This window comes from Eleutherodactylus coqui, chromosome 9, assembly GCF_035609145.1.
Source record: "Eleutherodactylus coqui strain aEleCoq1 chromosome 9, aEleCoq1.hap1, whole genome shotgun sequence".
In the NCBI taxonomy this organism is placed as follows: Eukaryota; Metazoa; Chordata; class Amphibia; order Anura; family Eleutherodactylidae; genus Eleutherodactylus; species Eleutherodactylus coqui.
The window spans coordinates 48,203,690-48,218,985 of NC_089845.1; the positions used below are offsets into that span (position 1 = coordinate 48,203,690).

A 15,296-nucleotide genomic window follows, 5' to 3' on the forward strand; every position below is an offset into this window, starting at 1 on the left:
TAAAATGTTTGACCGCTTTCTAAAAGATGCTCTCCTGGAGGACCTCAAGGGAAATGGCTGTATAACTTCGTATCAGCATGGTTTGTGAGGGATCACTCCAGTCAAACCTGATCAGCTTCTACAAGGAGTTCTAGACCGGACTGGGGAGTCATTGGATCTTGTATATCTTGATTTTTGAATTATTTTTTTTTGCCAATGCGTTTGATACTGTGCCATGTAAAAGGTTGGTATATAAAATGAGAATATTTGGCCTGGGCAAGAATGTGGGTAAGTAACTGGCTCACTGATAGGAAGCAGAAGGTGGTTATAAATATTACATACTCTGATTGGGTCACCATCACTAGTGGGGTACCACAGGGGCAGTTTTGGGCCCTTTTCTCTTATTATATAGTAACAATGTTGTGGAGGGGTTGTACAGTAAAATATCAGCATTTGCAGATTCAAAACTGTAAATTGCCATGGAAGGACAGTAGAGTTGCAAATGAATATGGATGAGCGATGGCCTTGGGCAGAAAAGTGTCAAATGTTGTCATTACTAAATGGGAAACCACTGGGCAAAACTGACAAGGGATTGTAGTTAACTGTAAACTTAACTGAAGCAACCAGTGTCAGGCAGCTGCTGCCAAGGCAAACAGGATTATGGGGGGCATCAAGAGAGGTCTAGGGGCACATGTAAGGAGGAAGAACAATGTTCTCATCAAGTCACTGGTCAGACCACACATGGAATATTGTGGACAGTTTTGGGCACCGGTACTCAAGAAGGACGTATCAGAGCTTGAGCGGGTACAAAGGTGGGCAACTAAAGTAATAAACGGAATGGGCGGACTACAATACCCAGACAGGTTATAAAAATTGGAGTTAATTAGTTTAGAAAAAATACGGCTGAGGGGCGACCTAATAACTATGTATAAATATATCAGGGCACAATACAGAGATCTCTCCCATCGTCTATTTATACCCAGGACCCCTGCAGTATTTTACGGATACGGTCATGTGACGGAGCCCTAAAGGTAGTATATGACTCCAGTGTTGTTTCCATGGTAATTGGCAGTAACTATACTTTTTTTTTTTTTTAACGGTCTACCCTACTTAAAGGGGTTGTCCCGCGCCGAAACGTTTTTTTTTTTTCAATAGGCCCCCCGTTCGGCGCGAGACAAACCCAATGCATGTGTTTAAAAAAAAAAAACGTTTAGTACTTACCCGAATCCCCGCGCTGCGGCGACTTCTTCCTTACCTTTGCAAGACGGCCGCCGGGATCTTCACCCACGATGCATCGCGGGTCTTCTCCCATGGTGCACCGTGGGCTCTGTGCGGTCCATTGCCGATTCCAGCCTCCTGATTGGCTGGAATCGGCACACGTGACGGGGCGGAGCTACGAGGACCAGCTCTCCGGCACGAGCGGCCCTATTCACCAGGGAGAAGACCGGACTGCGCAAGCGCGTCTAATCGGCGATTAGACGCTGAAATTAGACGGCACCATGGAGACGAGGACGCTAGCAACGGAACAGGTAAGTGAATAACTTCTGTATGGCTCATAATTAATGCACGATGTATATTACAAAGTGCATTAATATGGCCATACAGAAGTGTATAGACCCACTTGCTTTCGCGGGACAACCCCTTTAAAACTTTTACTTAGGCCCAATGTCCACGGGCAGCTGTTAATTATAAAATCAGCGCGTGAGATCCGCAGCCCTAGAAGCCTGTAGGGATGCATTAGCATCTGCATGGCAACTTAATGCCATGATGGGTTTTTTTTTTTCTCGGCGTATAAAGCGCACACGCAAGAGGGAATCGCAGCATGCTCCATTTTCCTGTGGATCCTGTAGGGATGGCTTCCATTGAAGTCAATGGAAGCCATCCCCGCAGCGGCACTCCCACAGCTGTAACTGTGGATGTGCTGGGGATCTGCGGGAGATTTAAAAAAAAAAAAGGTGCATGCACGTGGCATACCGCTGGCGTGCTGAGTGCATCTGCTAGGCAGAAGAATAAACATCAGTCTGCAACAGAGGAGAGCCCCGCGGTGTCCGGACAGGTGATCATGCCATCATTTTTGGCCTCATGGCTGCGGGCACTGGTGGAAACAGCTGCAGGATTCCACCGCGCGTGCCCGTGGACATGAGGCCTTATGTTGAACTATCAGACTAAAGAAAGTAATGCTTATGGATTAACTGTTTGGGTTCCTTTGGACTAAGAAGCTGTTGCTGGTAGCAGTAGTAGTAACTGGCACGTTGGCTGAAGAAGTACTTTGTTTAACATCTTTTTGTATCGTAGTTGGAAACTCTGATCACCGATGCCTCTAAGGGCCAAGGATTTCAGAAGATCTGTGAACTATTTGAGGATAAGTTAGTCTGGTCACCACAGAAACACGGCAAGGCTCTCTTAAATCCACTGGACCGATTAATAAATAAGGTGGGTACCGGACAGTAAACTTATTGCTCCTCGCAGCTCTCCTTAGACGTTGTTTTTTGAAGGTACTATTTTTGCCTTGTAGGAGTTGGATCGGAACGAATTCAGACATGTATCTCTATTACTGAAATGCATTCAGCTTTTCTGCCAGAGTCAAGGTCGCGAAGGGTGGTCTTTGATTCAACAGGGGCTGGTTACTAAGATAAGTGCCACTAATCCTTTTTTTTCTGACCCTATGCCTTATAGCAGCAGTTTATAGTCGGTATGTATAGGTAAACTAATACCCTGTTGTCCTGAAAAGACCTTCTCCCAAAAATAAGCCCTAGCACGATTTTTGGGGATGCTTGAAACATAAGCCTCACTCCAAAAATAAGCCCTAGTTAAATGTAATTTAAAAAGTCAATTTAAATAGCGTCCAGGCAGCTATACATGTTAAAAAGTTTACATTTTTTTGGAGCGCATGCGCAGTGGAGATAGGTAATTTATTTAATCTCCTGCTTTCCCGCAGGATCCGCACAATACCCGCAATGACAGTTCTGGGTGTGCCGCAGATCAGGCGGCTTCCATTGACTTCAATGGAAGCTGTCCCTGTGGGATCCGCGGCAAAATAAACAATGCTGCGATTTTGTTTTCCAGTCCGGAAGGTCTGCAAAACAAATCCGCATGCTTTAATTAAGCTGTGGGCGCCCATGATTTTCTACGGCCAACTTGAACTCCAGATTATCCGTGCGGGTGCCCCACGCAGATCTCGGAATTCAAGCTCACCCGTGGACATGAGCCCCAACTTTTTTTTTTGTGTCCCCATGCTTTGTAAGCACTGCAGAGTATGTTGGTGTTATATAGATAAAGGTTGTTATTGCTTTTCTACACCAAGCCATGTTTACAGAGGTGTCAGAATGATACCCCTAGAAATTACACCATTTTGAAAAATACACCTCTTAAAGTATTCATTGAGGGGGTCGTGAGTATTTTGAGCCCCCTTTTTTTTTCAGGACTTACAGCAGCAAATTGGCTGAGAAATCATTTTAAACACGGGATGTTTTCATACAGTGCACAAAATGAAGACCTGCACCCCAAAATTGATTCCCATGTTTCTTCCGTCTTCAGAAATATGCTCCCTGTGGCCCTAATTTTACATGAAAAGTAATATCCAGCTCATCGATCAAATCCAGGCATCCGGATGTTTAGCATGTAGTACATTGTAGGAAAAAGCCAGCTCCACCCGGGCTCGGAACGGGAAAAGACAAAGCTTTTCTTCATTAAAAAAAAAATGTATATTTCAACCACGTTACAAAAAGCTCAGACGCGTTTCTAATGCCGTACTGCGCCCGTAGAGCTCATTCACACGAGTGCACGCGTACAGTGCGGCGAGTCTCCTACAGCGTTGTCCACATCGCAGCCCATACGCTCTGCCGGCAGAGATCGTGGAGGGCTGCGATTGGCGTTGCGCTTGCCAGGGATTCTGACGTCATGGACGTGCACAGTGTTATATTTGTAAAATTACCCTGCTCTTTGCAGAGCGGCCATACGTATTGAAATGCTTCCCCTTCGCAGTGTATGAAACGTGGAAATATAGAGAATGCTGCCATGTATTTCTCCTGCATATCATATGCATATCCACATGCAGGTGCGAATGGAAGAATGAAAGTCCATTCACTAACTAAGGGTGCAGCGCCAGAAGTGCATCAGCATGGCTTTTTGTTCAGTGATTGCAATTTAAATAACTTTTTAAAACTAAGAATAAAGTTTTGGCTTTTGGAGGGGGGAAAAAACTACTGGAGTGTTGGGCCTCATGTCCACGGGCACGCACGGATTCCCAGTGGGAAATCACGCAGTGGATTCCTGCCGTCCCCGCAAACATAAGGCAAAAAATACATATACTCACCTGTCTGGACGCAGCGTGGGTCTCCTCGGTCACGAACGGATGCTCTTTCCTCTGCACAGCGGATGCGCTCGGCATGCCGGGCTTCTGCAGGATCCACAGAAATATGTAGCGTGCTGCGTTTTTGTTTTTTTTTCCTGAGTGTGATCCGCATGTCGGGGGAAAAAAAAAATGACATCTGCAAGTATTTAAATACATGAGATGCCCAATAAAAGTCTATGGGCATATTGAACTGCGGATCATTCACGCAGGAGACACGCGGATTCCGCAATTCAATTATGCCTGTGGACATGAGGCCTTGGATGTCCAAATAATAGAGGACAAACTGAAGTTAGTTCACAAGCTGACACTCCTGCAGGGCTATAATAACAAGTTTGTTTTTGATAGTGACTGGTCGTACAACATCTCTTTAAATCCATCAATCCCTACAGGATGGGCAAATGTGCCAAATGACACTATACATCATAACGGGCAACTGCCTGCCAAGTTAAAAGCAACTGTGCACACAACCAATCGCCTGCAGAATATAGAAAGCGGTAGTATCTGAAACCGTTTAGAAGGACAGTAAAGTATCACTAGTTGCCTAAATGTTAGTATTGTTGAGTGTAAGAAATGAAGAAAAAAGCTAAATAAAACTCTAATAAAGCCCATGGTGTATGAAGCTCTCAATTATTAGAGGTTCTCCAAATTAGATATGCCCCTCTCACCAAGGAGTAATGAGAATGGGAAGAACAGCTTTATGTGGCAGGACATAGTCAGGAGAGAAAACTAGATTCAATGAATGTTTTATATTCTGCGTCTTTAATTATAAAACTAAAAAAAGATCAGTGAGTGGTCCAGTCCTGGAATGTACTTGTCCAAGAAATGTATTGAAAAAAAATTAGAGGTAAAATCAGTTTAACCTTCTGAGAGAGTGAAAGAAATCTCTCCGAAAAGGAATTCCTCTCTACTTGGAAAGGAGAAAAAGAATAAATGTACTCCTTAAAGGGGTTGTCCCGCGGCAGCAAGTGGGTCTATACACTTCTGTATGGCCATATTAATGCACTTTGTAATGTACATTGTGCATTAATTATGAGCCATACAGAAGTTATAAAAAGTTTTTTACTTACCTGCTCCGTTGCTGGCGTCCTCGTCTCCATGGTGCCGACTAATTTTCGCCCTCCGATGGCCAAATTAGCCGCGCTTGCGCAGTCCGGGTCTTCTGCAGTCTTCTATGGAGCCGCTCGTGCAGAATGCAGGCTCCGTGTAGCTCCGCCCCGTCACGTGCCGATTCCAGCCAATCAGGAGGCTGGAATCGGCAATGGACCGCACAGAAGAGCTGCGGTCCACGGAGACAGAGGATCCCGGCGGCCATCTTCAGCGGTAAGTATTGAAGTCACCGGAGCGCGGGGATTAAGGTAAGCGCTCCGGTAAGCTTTCTTTACCTCCCTGCATCGGGGTTGTCTCGCGCCGACCGGGGGGGGGGTTGAAAAAAAAAAAACCCGTTTCGGCGCGGGACAACCCCTTTAAATAGTAATTCCCAACCCTCACCACCTCAAAAATGGTTCACCTTATATAGACCTCCTCAGAGGAATGGGGCTGAATAATACTAGCATCCCCCTTTTCTTGTGGTGGGAGCTACGAGGAATGTTTCACTTGTGCCCCGCAAAGAAACTGTGGCTCCCCAAGAAAGTAATTTTTTCCCCCTCTGTGACCCCCCACAAAGTACCTGTGCCACCTCTGTGGGCCTTTGTGCCCCACCCACCCACGCACACACACACCACGTATTTTATGTTGTGGCCATCTCTTAACTACTTGTGCCAAGTCTTTTGCCCCCACAATCTAATGTAATGTTTCTTCTCAGTGGCCCCCCTAACCGCTAGTCCTCTAAACTCTATTTTGTGATGTACGGCATTCCTTGCTTTCATGGCAGAACACTAGGGTAGCACTGGGTCGCTACTTCTTCCCTTCTAAACTCTATACTGCAGCGCACATCATTACGTGTGCTTCCAACGGGGCAGAATAGTCCTGTCCTGCTGAGAGCGCAAGTAATGTGCGCTGTAGTACAGAATGTTACTGGAAGAAGTAGCGACCCAGGACTGCCCTACTATCTGCTGTGAGCGCCAATAATGCGGTATACTGCAGGGTAGTGTGTAGAGCCCCAGCAACAGCAGCCCCATCATTGTGTAGTGAGGGGACCTTAGCAGCCCGGTTGTAATGATAACCTCTGCGTCACCTATAGCTTTACCACTACTTTCAGTTCATGATGTACATGTTGCAACGTTTGCTGGTGAAAACAATTTCTGCTATGATGTACAAGTGTTTAAAACTGAGACCTACAAGTACACTGGATGAGTCTGATATGACCAACACTAGATCCTTTTCTGAACTGGACTACAGAAATGATATAATCAGTGTTTTTGGCTGTTATGAGTAACACTGGGTGCACACCAGCGTACGGCTTTGGGAAGGGAAGAAGGTGAATCCAGGAAACTACAAGCTTGTGAGCCTGACTTCTATACGGGCAAATATCTTTGAACAAATTATGAAACCGCATATAAACAATGACCTGGATAACAATGGAGTAATTAACCAGAGCCAGCATGGGTTTGTAACAAACAAGTCATGTCAGACTAATCTAATTTCCTTCTATGACAGAATCACCGATCAGGGAAATGCGGTGGATATAGTATATCTTGACCTTAGTAAAGTATTTGACAAAGTATCTCATACCATAATTATTGAAAAAAATGACCAAATATAGGATTGACAAGGCAACTGTTAGTTGGATTCACAACTGGCTGAGTGATCGTACTCAAAGAGTGGTCATAAATGGCTGCACATCCAAGTGGAAGAATGTATCAAGTGAGGTACCACAAGGCTCTGTCCTGGGCCCAGTGTTCAACATTTTTTATAAATTATCTGGAGGAGTGAATTGATGGGAAACTGATCAAATATGCTGAGGACACAAAGCTAGGAGGGATAGCTAACACTAGGGAAGAGAGAGTATTCAAAAAGATCTAGAAAAGCTTGAACAGTGGGCAGTGACTAACAGAATGCATTTCTCCTTGTTAAATACCAAAGTCCTACATCTGGAGAAGAAAAATGAAAAAAGCACATACAGAATGGGAGGAATTGAGCTAAGCAGCAGCACATGTGAAAAAGACTTTGGTATACTAATAGATCATAGACTGAACATGAGTCAACAATGTGATGCAGTAGCCAAAAAGGCAAACACAATTCTGGGATGTATTAAGAGAAGCATAGAGTCTAGATCATGTGAGGTCATTATCCCCCTCTACTCTTCCTTAGTCAGACCTCATCTGGGATACTGTGTCCAGTTCTGGGCACCCCACTTTAAAAAAGACAGACAAACTGGAGCAAGTTCAGAGAAGAGTTATCAAGATGGTGAGCGGTCTGCAAATCATGTCCTATGGGGAACGGTTAAAGAATCTGGGAATGTTTAGCTTGCAAAAAAGAAGGCTGAGAGGAGAGTTAATAGCTGTCTACAAATATTTGAGGGGCTGTCACATTGCAGGGGGATCAGCCCTATTCTCATTTGCACAAGGAAAGACTAGAAGCAATGGGATGAAACTGAAAGGGAGGAGACACAGATTAGATATTGGAAAAAACTTTGACGGTGGGGGTGATCAATGAGTGGAACAGGTTACCACGGGAGGTGGTGAGTTCTCCTTCAATGGAAGTGTTCAAAGAAAGGTTGGACAAATATCTGTCTGGGATGATTTAGTGATCCTGCACTGAGCAGGGAGTTGGACCCGATGATCCTGGAGGTCCCTTCCAACTCTGAGTCTATGATTCTGTGATGTCTGTAGACGGACCCCATTGAATATGAGATTTATCTTTCATTCTACATTTCAGCATTTTCCCCCACAGCAGGCTGCGCAATTTCATCCTGAATTTGGGAATACATCTGTGCAGGTGTGACACCATCTAATGTCACTGCTCCTTTTGAGCAGATCTGTAAATGCATTTTATTTGCGGCGCTGTAAATAAACAGATTGGCTGCTGTATGTTTCACAGATCTTCTTTTCTTTCCATTACATGGTCTTGTGGTTCGAAAGGACTTTGGAGTTTTTGAAGATTTGTAAGGACAGCACTACTACAATTTCAGCCCTTGTAGAAGGATTCTACGACACGGCAGTGGTAGGTTTACTTTATTGCTAAAAGTATATTATATGTTTTAAGAGCATCCGGTGTGAAAATGCATTCTTTGTATATTTCTACACCATCTTTTATCATATAGATCATCTTTTGCTCTGTGAGGATTATTTTCTTCAAATGACTTCCATCGTTCAACAATACTCTAGTTGTCCCGGTTCACATAATACACTCTCTAGAATAGATCTCCCAATAGGTACTCCATCGATGCTTTTGTTGTTGAGTGGAATATCTGTCACAAACTGTCTGATCACTCTCCTCTTGCTCAGTGTCTGTCTATAGTGTCGGATGCTAGGAAGGCATTTGCATGGTGTCATTATATACAGACGATTAGCCTACATAAGTCTAAATCTTGGCGTGTCATTAGGACCCTTCAGCGACCAGCTTTAGATGCAGAGCAAATGTATTCTATGTGTACGTAAATAATAATCTCCACTAATCAGGCAGACATTAATTGGAAACAGGCAGAGTCTCAACTTGCGGATCATTTGAGGTGTTGCAAAAAGTAACAGTTTTTTTTACCAAGCGGAAGATCTTTGAGGAAGCGGAAGCCAAGTCGTTTCTTGGCTTCTATGATTAAGGCAACAGATTCATCATCTAATGTTGTGGCATTGAACAGGCCTGATAATTCTTTGGTTATAGAGGAGGATGACATTTTGGAGCCTTTTTTTTTTTTTTTTTTACTTAACCCTGAACGCTTCTAAGTTAACTGTAGATTGTGAAGATCTTTATGAATTTGGCTCTGGTGTAATTGCCAACTTTCTCTGATGATCAGATATTAAAGGCTGCTTTTGACACTAAAGGAGTTAAAGGGGTTGTCCCGCGCCGAAACGGGTTTTTTTTTTTTTTTTTTACCCCCCCGTTCGGCGCAAGACAACCCCGATGCAGGGGTTAAAAAAACAAACCGCTCAGCGCTTACCTGAATCCCGGCGGTCCGGCGTCTTCATACTTACCTGCTGAAGATGGCCGCCGGGGTCTGCTCCCTCCGTGGACCGCAGCTCTTCTGTGCGGTCCATTGCCGATTCCAGCCTCCTGATTGGCTGGAATCGGCACGTGACGGGGCGGAGCTACACGGAGCCGGCATTCTGCACGAGCGGCTCCATTGAAGAGAGCAGAAGACCCGGACTGCGCAAGCGCGGCTAATTTGGCCATCGGAGGGCGAAAATTAGTCGGCTCCATGGGAACGAGGACGCCAGCAACGGAGCAGGTAAGTAAAAAACTTTTTATAACTTCTGTATGGCTCATAATTAATGCACAATGTACATTACAAAGTGCATTAATATGGCCATACAGAAGTGTATAGACCCACTTGCTGCCGCGGGACAACCCCTTTAAGGGATGCAGTAGCAACACTTCCTAATGAAAGTCGCCTTGGTTGGTCTTCCAAATGAATTTTTTACGCATTACCAGGATATGCTTCTGCCACGCTAACTGTGTTTAATGAATAATTGCATAAGGGAGTACTTTTACCATCAATGAGAAATACTATGATTGTCTTAATTCCTAAACCGGGGAAAGGATTTGCCTCTTCTTGATTCCTATTGTCCAATCTCTCTGACCACCAATGATAAAAACCCCGGGAACGTAGAGGCGGAGAGAGGGTTAAATGACACATAATCAAGGCGGGTCACTGACGTAACCGGACTATCCCGACATGACGCGATGTCAGCTGCATGGCTGGCAGTGTCCTGATGGTGTAGAAGAGAGACGGACCTCAATGATGATTTTGTTAAACCGCATTTTTATGATATAGGACTTAATCACACAAACGTTCTTGCGCTGCGTATTGTGTGCAAAATTTGTGCACGCATTAGGCAGTGAATAGAAACCATTAATATCAGTTCAGGTACGTACTTTTTTGCATGCACATTTCATTAGCGCAAAAAAAGGCAACATGTTCTATTTTTGTGTACATTACTTGAGCGAGTAGTGCTTTAGCCGAGTATCTCCCCGCTCGTCTCTAAAGATTCGGAGGGACGGCGCGGGTGACAGGTGAGTTGCGGGGGGGAGAGAGGGAGAGAGAGATCTCCCTGCCAGCCCCCGAATCTTTAGAGACGAGCGGGGAGATACTCGGCTAAGGCACTACTCGCTCGAGTAATGTGCCTTAGCGAGTATACTCGCTCATCTCTACTCACTGCCCATGAAAATCCATGTAAGAATGCTTGTGTGGCTTTTAACTTTTATTATTTTTGCGTGTACAGTGAAATATGTACATGCACAAAAACGCCATGCCCATGGTGCAAATACACAGTGCAAATGCATATGTAAATACGCTTACGCCCGTGTGAAGCCAGCCTCACGCTGATATACTCTGCACAGCTTATATATAAAGCCGCATGCCGCTCCTTCACTTCTGAACTCTCCTCTGTGCCCAAAAAGCAGCTTACTTAAGATATGGGGGGTATTTCCGTACTCGGGAGAAACTGGTTAATGCTCTGTGTGGTGCTTTTTTTCCCCCCTATTGGCCCTCACAAAAATAAAAAAAAAATCTGGGGCTTAAACTATGCATTACTGAAAAAAAAAAATGTGAATTTATTTTTCAAATATTATCAAATTTCAAAAAACCACCTGTGGGTTTAAAATGCTCACTACACCCCTGAATGAATTGTCTGAGGCATCTAGCTTCCAAAATGGCATCAGTTCTTGGGGTTTTCGACTGTACAAGTAGCTCAAAGGCACTGTAAACGCATCATGGCATCTGGAAGTCATTCCAGCAACATCTACATCCCAAAAGCCAAATGGTGCTCCTTTCCTTCTAAGTCCCCCCCCCCCCCCATCTGCCCAAGCAGCAGTTTATGTCCATATATGGCGCACTTTTAAAAAATGCCGAATTGGAGTAATAGTTTTTAGTTTTGATACTCCGGCTGTTATAGAAAAAATGATTTTTAAATTGAAAATCTGCAAAAAAAAAGTTCTAATTTCTGATCCACTTTGCTTTAATATATGTCAAAAACATATTTAAGAACATATCAGAGCTTGAGGTACAAAGGCAGGCAACTAAAAGAATAAAGGGAATGGGTGGACTACAATACCCAGAGAGGTTATCAAAATTGGGGTTATGTAGTTTTAAAAAAAAGATGTCTGAAGGGCAACCTAATTATGTAGAAGTATATCAGGGGACAATAGAGATATCTCCCATCATCTATTTATACCCAGCACTGTGATATAGCAAGGGGGCGCTCTCTCCATCTAGAACAGTGTTTCCCAAACTCCAGTCTTCATGACTTCCCCAACAGGTCATGTTTTGTTGATTATCCTATAGTAAGAACCCCTGTGGCAATGTCTCAGGTACTGACAATTACATCACCTGTGGAACACTGAGGAAATCCTGAAAACCTAATCTGTTGTGGGTCGCGAGGGCTGGAGTTTGGGAAACACTGGTCTAGAGGAAAGATGGTTTCTACACCGACATAGGAGGTTCTTTACTGTAAGAGCAGTGAGACTATGGAACTCTCTGCCTGAGGACGTGGTGATGACAAACTCACTAATGGTCAAAAGGGGCCTGGACAGATTTTTTGAGTGTAACAATATTACAGGTTATAGTCAGTAATTACTGCAGAAGAGTTCTTGATCCAGAGAGTATTCTGATTGCCCGGCTAGAGTTGGGAAGAAATTTTTCCCTAACATGATGAAAGTGCCTTCTAACGGGGTTTTTGCCTTCCTCTGGATCAGCAATGCAGGATAGTAGGGTGAACTACATAGACATATGGTCTTTTTCCAGCGTTACACACTGTTACTATGGTCGAAATGTGCCTGGGAGGAAAATAAGATGTCCAGTAAGTGTTACACAAACCTCACACTGATGACCAGAAGACCGAGAAACTTGCCATTCCCTTTCAAGGCCTCACTCACACAGGCGTTCGGCAAAGCGCAGCGACTTTTACTTTCACTTGCGGCCGACAGCTGAGTTTAGCATTAAGGTGCGCCAAATGTCAAAAATAGAGCAGACTCCGCTGGAAAGCACCACGATTGAGAGGCTGTCTAAGAAGCTCCATTGAAAACAATGGGAGTGTTTTACCGTGATTAGCGCAGCCCTGAAAATGCTGTGTTAATCCCAGAAAAAAGCGCCTGCGTGAGGGAGGCCAAATAGTGTCGTTTCAAGTTCACCTGTCTAGTAAAGTGTTTATAAGTCAAGGAGGTAACATGTTTTCTCTCGTAATGTAGGTGATCTCTAAATGTGACAGCGAGGATGGTGAGTATTGCATTTCTAATGTTTTGATCTTTCTCTAATTTAAACCAACTCTTAATATATGTAAGTGACAGCCTAGATGTAAAGATGCAGATGGGCTACATGGCGCATGACAGGCGTGATAGATCATGAATTGCTTTTTAGCCATGCCATAAAGCTTTGTTGGTTCTTCCTTTACTTTTTAAACTTTTTGTATAGATATCTGTACAAAGTAGGCAAGTCTAATAAAATGTTTTTGGTTAATCTGTGGACATGAACATGTTGTACATTAGTTACTTTTTGGTTTCTGTATGTTCACCTGCAATAAAATGTTTGCTTTTATCCCAAATGGTAAAATGCTGTGCTTTCTTTAGGAGTGAAGCAGTTGCTGGACACGTTTTTGTTCAGTCTTGCTTTTGTAGTTATGGAAAAGTGGCCTCCTTGTCATGTTAGACTAGAGGTGAGACGTGTTTTTGGAATTGTATTTTATGTTCAATGCCTCTTTTGAAAACCTGCTGCTAACCCTGCGTTTCTGTTACATGTCCAAACGCTGGTCCTGGGAAAAGGCGATAAAGACTTTCAATTTCATTCTTGATCATATCTCAAAAGAAGAAAGGAAAAAGCTTAATTCTTCCGAAGAGATGAGTACCTTAATGTAAGTGCTTGCCCTTTGTATATAAAGAAGAAAAGTAACGAGTTACCAGGTGATTGTCTGTAGAAAACATTTACATAAATTGTTGAGGTGCCGTTATACCTGAGGTTCTTTTTCTCTTCCTGAATACATCTTATTTTCACACATCAGAACATAAAAAAAAAAAAGGTACATTCTAATATATTTTTATAGCAGTTGGTGCTCTGTTTTAGAGAAATTGTTTCTCTGCATGCTGTTAACCCTTTCCAATCCACTGCCCTGACGTCTTCCTACATTCTGATTGAAGCGTGTACAGCTTCAATGTTAGAAGACGTCCGACAGGGTATTCTTACCGTCTATTGCCAGCCACTCCACTGTCGGAGCCTCTCTGTCGTGCACACACTGGCTTTAGCCAGCAGATGGCACCGTTGTATAACAGCAAAAAGAAAGAGCCTTTTTAGGAAACCCTGAATCCAAAATTAGATTGGAAAGGGCTACTATAAATATGAAGTGGATCAGTCCCCTCGGTATGCTGTGCTGTCATCTTCTGTGTTTGTTTTAAGCTACAGAATGATTCAATGTTTTCTTTTAACTAGTAATCATTATAATTAGAAGAAAAGAATCCAGCTCTCAAATGTGAAATATATTAATGTGTCGGGGAGGAATCAGTCTTGTGTCATGTCTCGGTCCAATCCTAGCCTTTTGCAATATCAACTGTGCAAGAGAAGTGAAGTTACATAGTTTAAATGTAGACCCCTCTAGGATCACGGCAGTCGCATGAGGGAAAGGGTTGTGATCCTAGCGAGGTCTACATTTAAACTATGTCATTCCGCTTCTCTTGCACAGTTGATGTTTGCGAAAGGTGCACATTGAGACTCTGATTGCTAACTGACGGATTAATATATGTAGCATTTTTGAGTACTGGATTATTTTTCTTATATGGTTATACATTGATAGGATGCCACTTCATCGTTGAAGAAATGCCAGTTTTCTACAGATATAAGTGGAAGTTTACTAGGCCCTGCAATTCCGCCGCTGGGCTTAGTACAGTGTACCCCGGTGTGCCGTGCGCGTCGTACATGAAGGGGTGCATGCCTCCATGTATTTAGCACATGCCCGACTCCTCTGTGTGCTTTCGTATCCGACCTGGTGTACATTTCTGATTATAATTTTGCTAGTTTTTGGCATAAATTTTATACATACCTTGGCCACGGCCATGCCCGTTTCCAACAAGCCTAACTCACTTTTTGAAAGTGGCGAGTTCGGTGCAGAAAGAACAAAAGTCAAAAATTAGAAAGACCTTTTATGAATGTTCCCCATAGTCCCTATTTAGCTGTGTTTGTGTGTAAAATCGGCACAGAATTTTAGTCCTAAAATGACATGGTGTTAAAGATTGTATAAATGCATTGTGGTCTTTTGCAGTTGATTTTTGAGGGGGGGGGGGGGGGGCATTTTGCTGCTGTTTCTCCAAACTTGTGGTAAGACCTGCTCTAACAACTAACATGTGAATATACCCAAAGGTAGAAATTCACAACGAAAAGGTATTGAAATGTGTTACATCTGTTAGTTGGTGTCCAAGGGTGAGCCCACCAGTTAGTCAAGCTACAAGTGGCAAAAAAGGGATTTCACAGTGACATGTAGCCTCAAACAACTGAAAGGAAATGGGTCACGTTGAGAATGCAGTAGAGTCTATGGGCGGCCTGTTGTAGAGCAGGAGTAGCTGTGCAGATTGACGTATATGTTTGCGGGGAAAGATTTATTAGAACTTGTAACTTATAGTATTTAGAAACTTATAGTAATTTATTCGTTCAAATGTCTGCTCATTCTGGACTTGGGGTGGGTATACATGGGACGACTGTTGGGCGCTTACAGGGGTGTTCCAGAGACTAGATAACATTTTCCAAATTTCCCTGATGTTTCCACTTAGTCATTATTCCAGACATTCATCTAAATCCTTAAACTTAGTTCCAGTACCCTTTTTTTACTGACCTGCACCAACGGTGCTTTCCAGCTAGCTTCAGATTTCTACATTATTTAACATGGCCGCC

At 43.5% G+C, this 15,296-nt stretch overlaps 1 protein-coding gene across 1 annotated transcript in view; it reads left to right on the forward strand.

The window, feature by feature from the left end:
• Positions 1-261: 261 nt before the first annotated feature.
• The window catches only part of SYCP2L (synaptonemal complex protein 2 like), a 111,281-nt gene continuing 96,246 nt past the window's right edge, over positions 262-15,296 (forward strand). The window contains exons 1-7 of the mRNA XM_066578840.1: positions 262-267; positions 2,275-2,412; positions 6,513-6,696; positions 8,289-8,434; positions 12,614-12,641; positions 12,992-13,077; positions 13,184-13,272. Of these exons, the coding sequence (XP_066434937.1) occupies positions 262-267; positions 2,275-2,412; positions 6,513-6,696; positions 8,289-8,434; positions 12,614-12,641; positions 12,992-13,077; positions 13,184-13,272 (677 nt within the window). The remainder of the gene's footprint in view (positions 268-2,274; positions 2,413-6,512; positions 6,697-8,288; positions 8,435-12,613; positions 12,642-12,991; positions 13,078-13,183; positions 13,273-15,296) is intronic.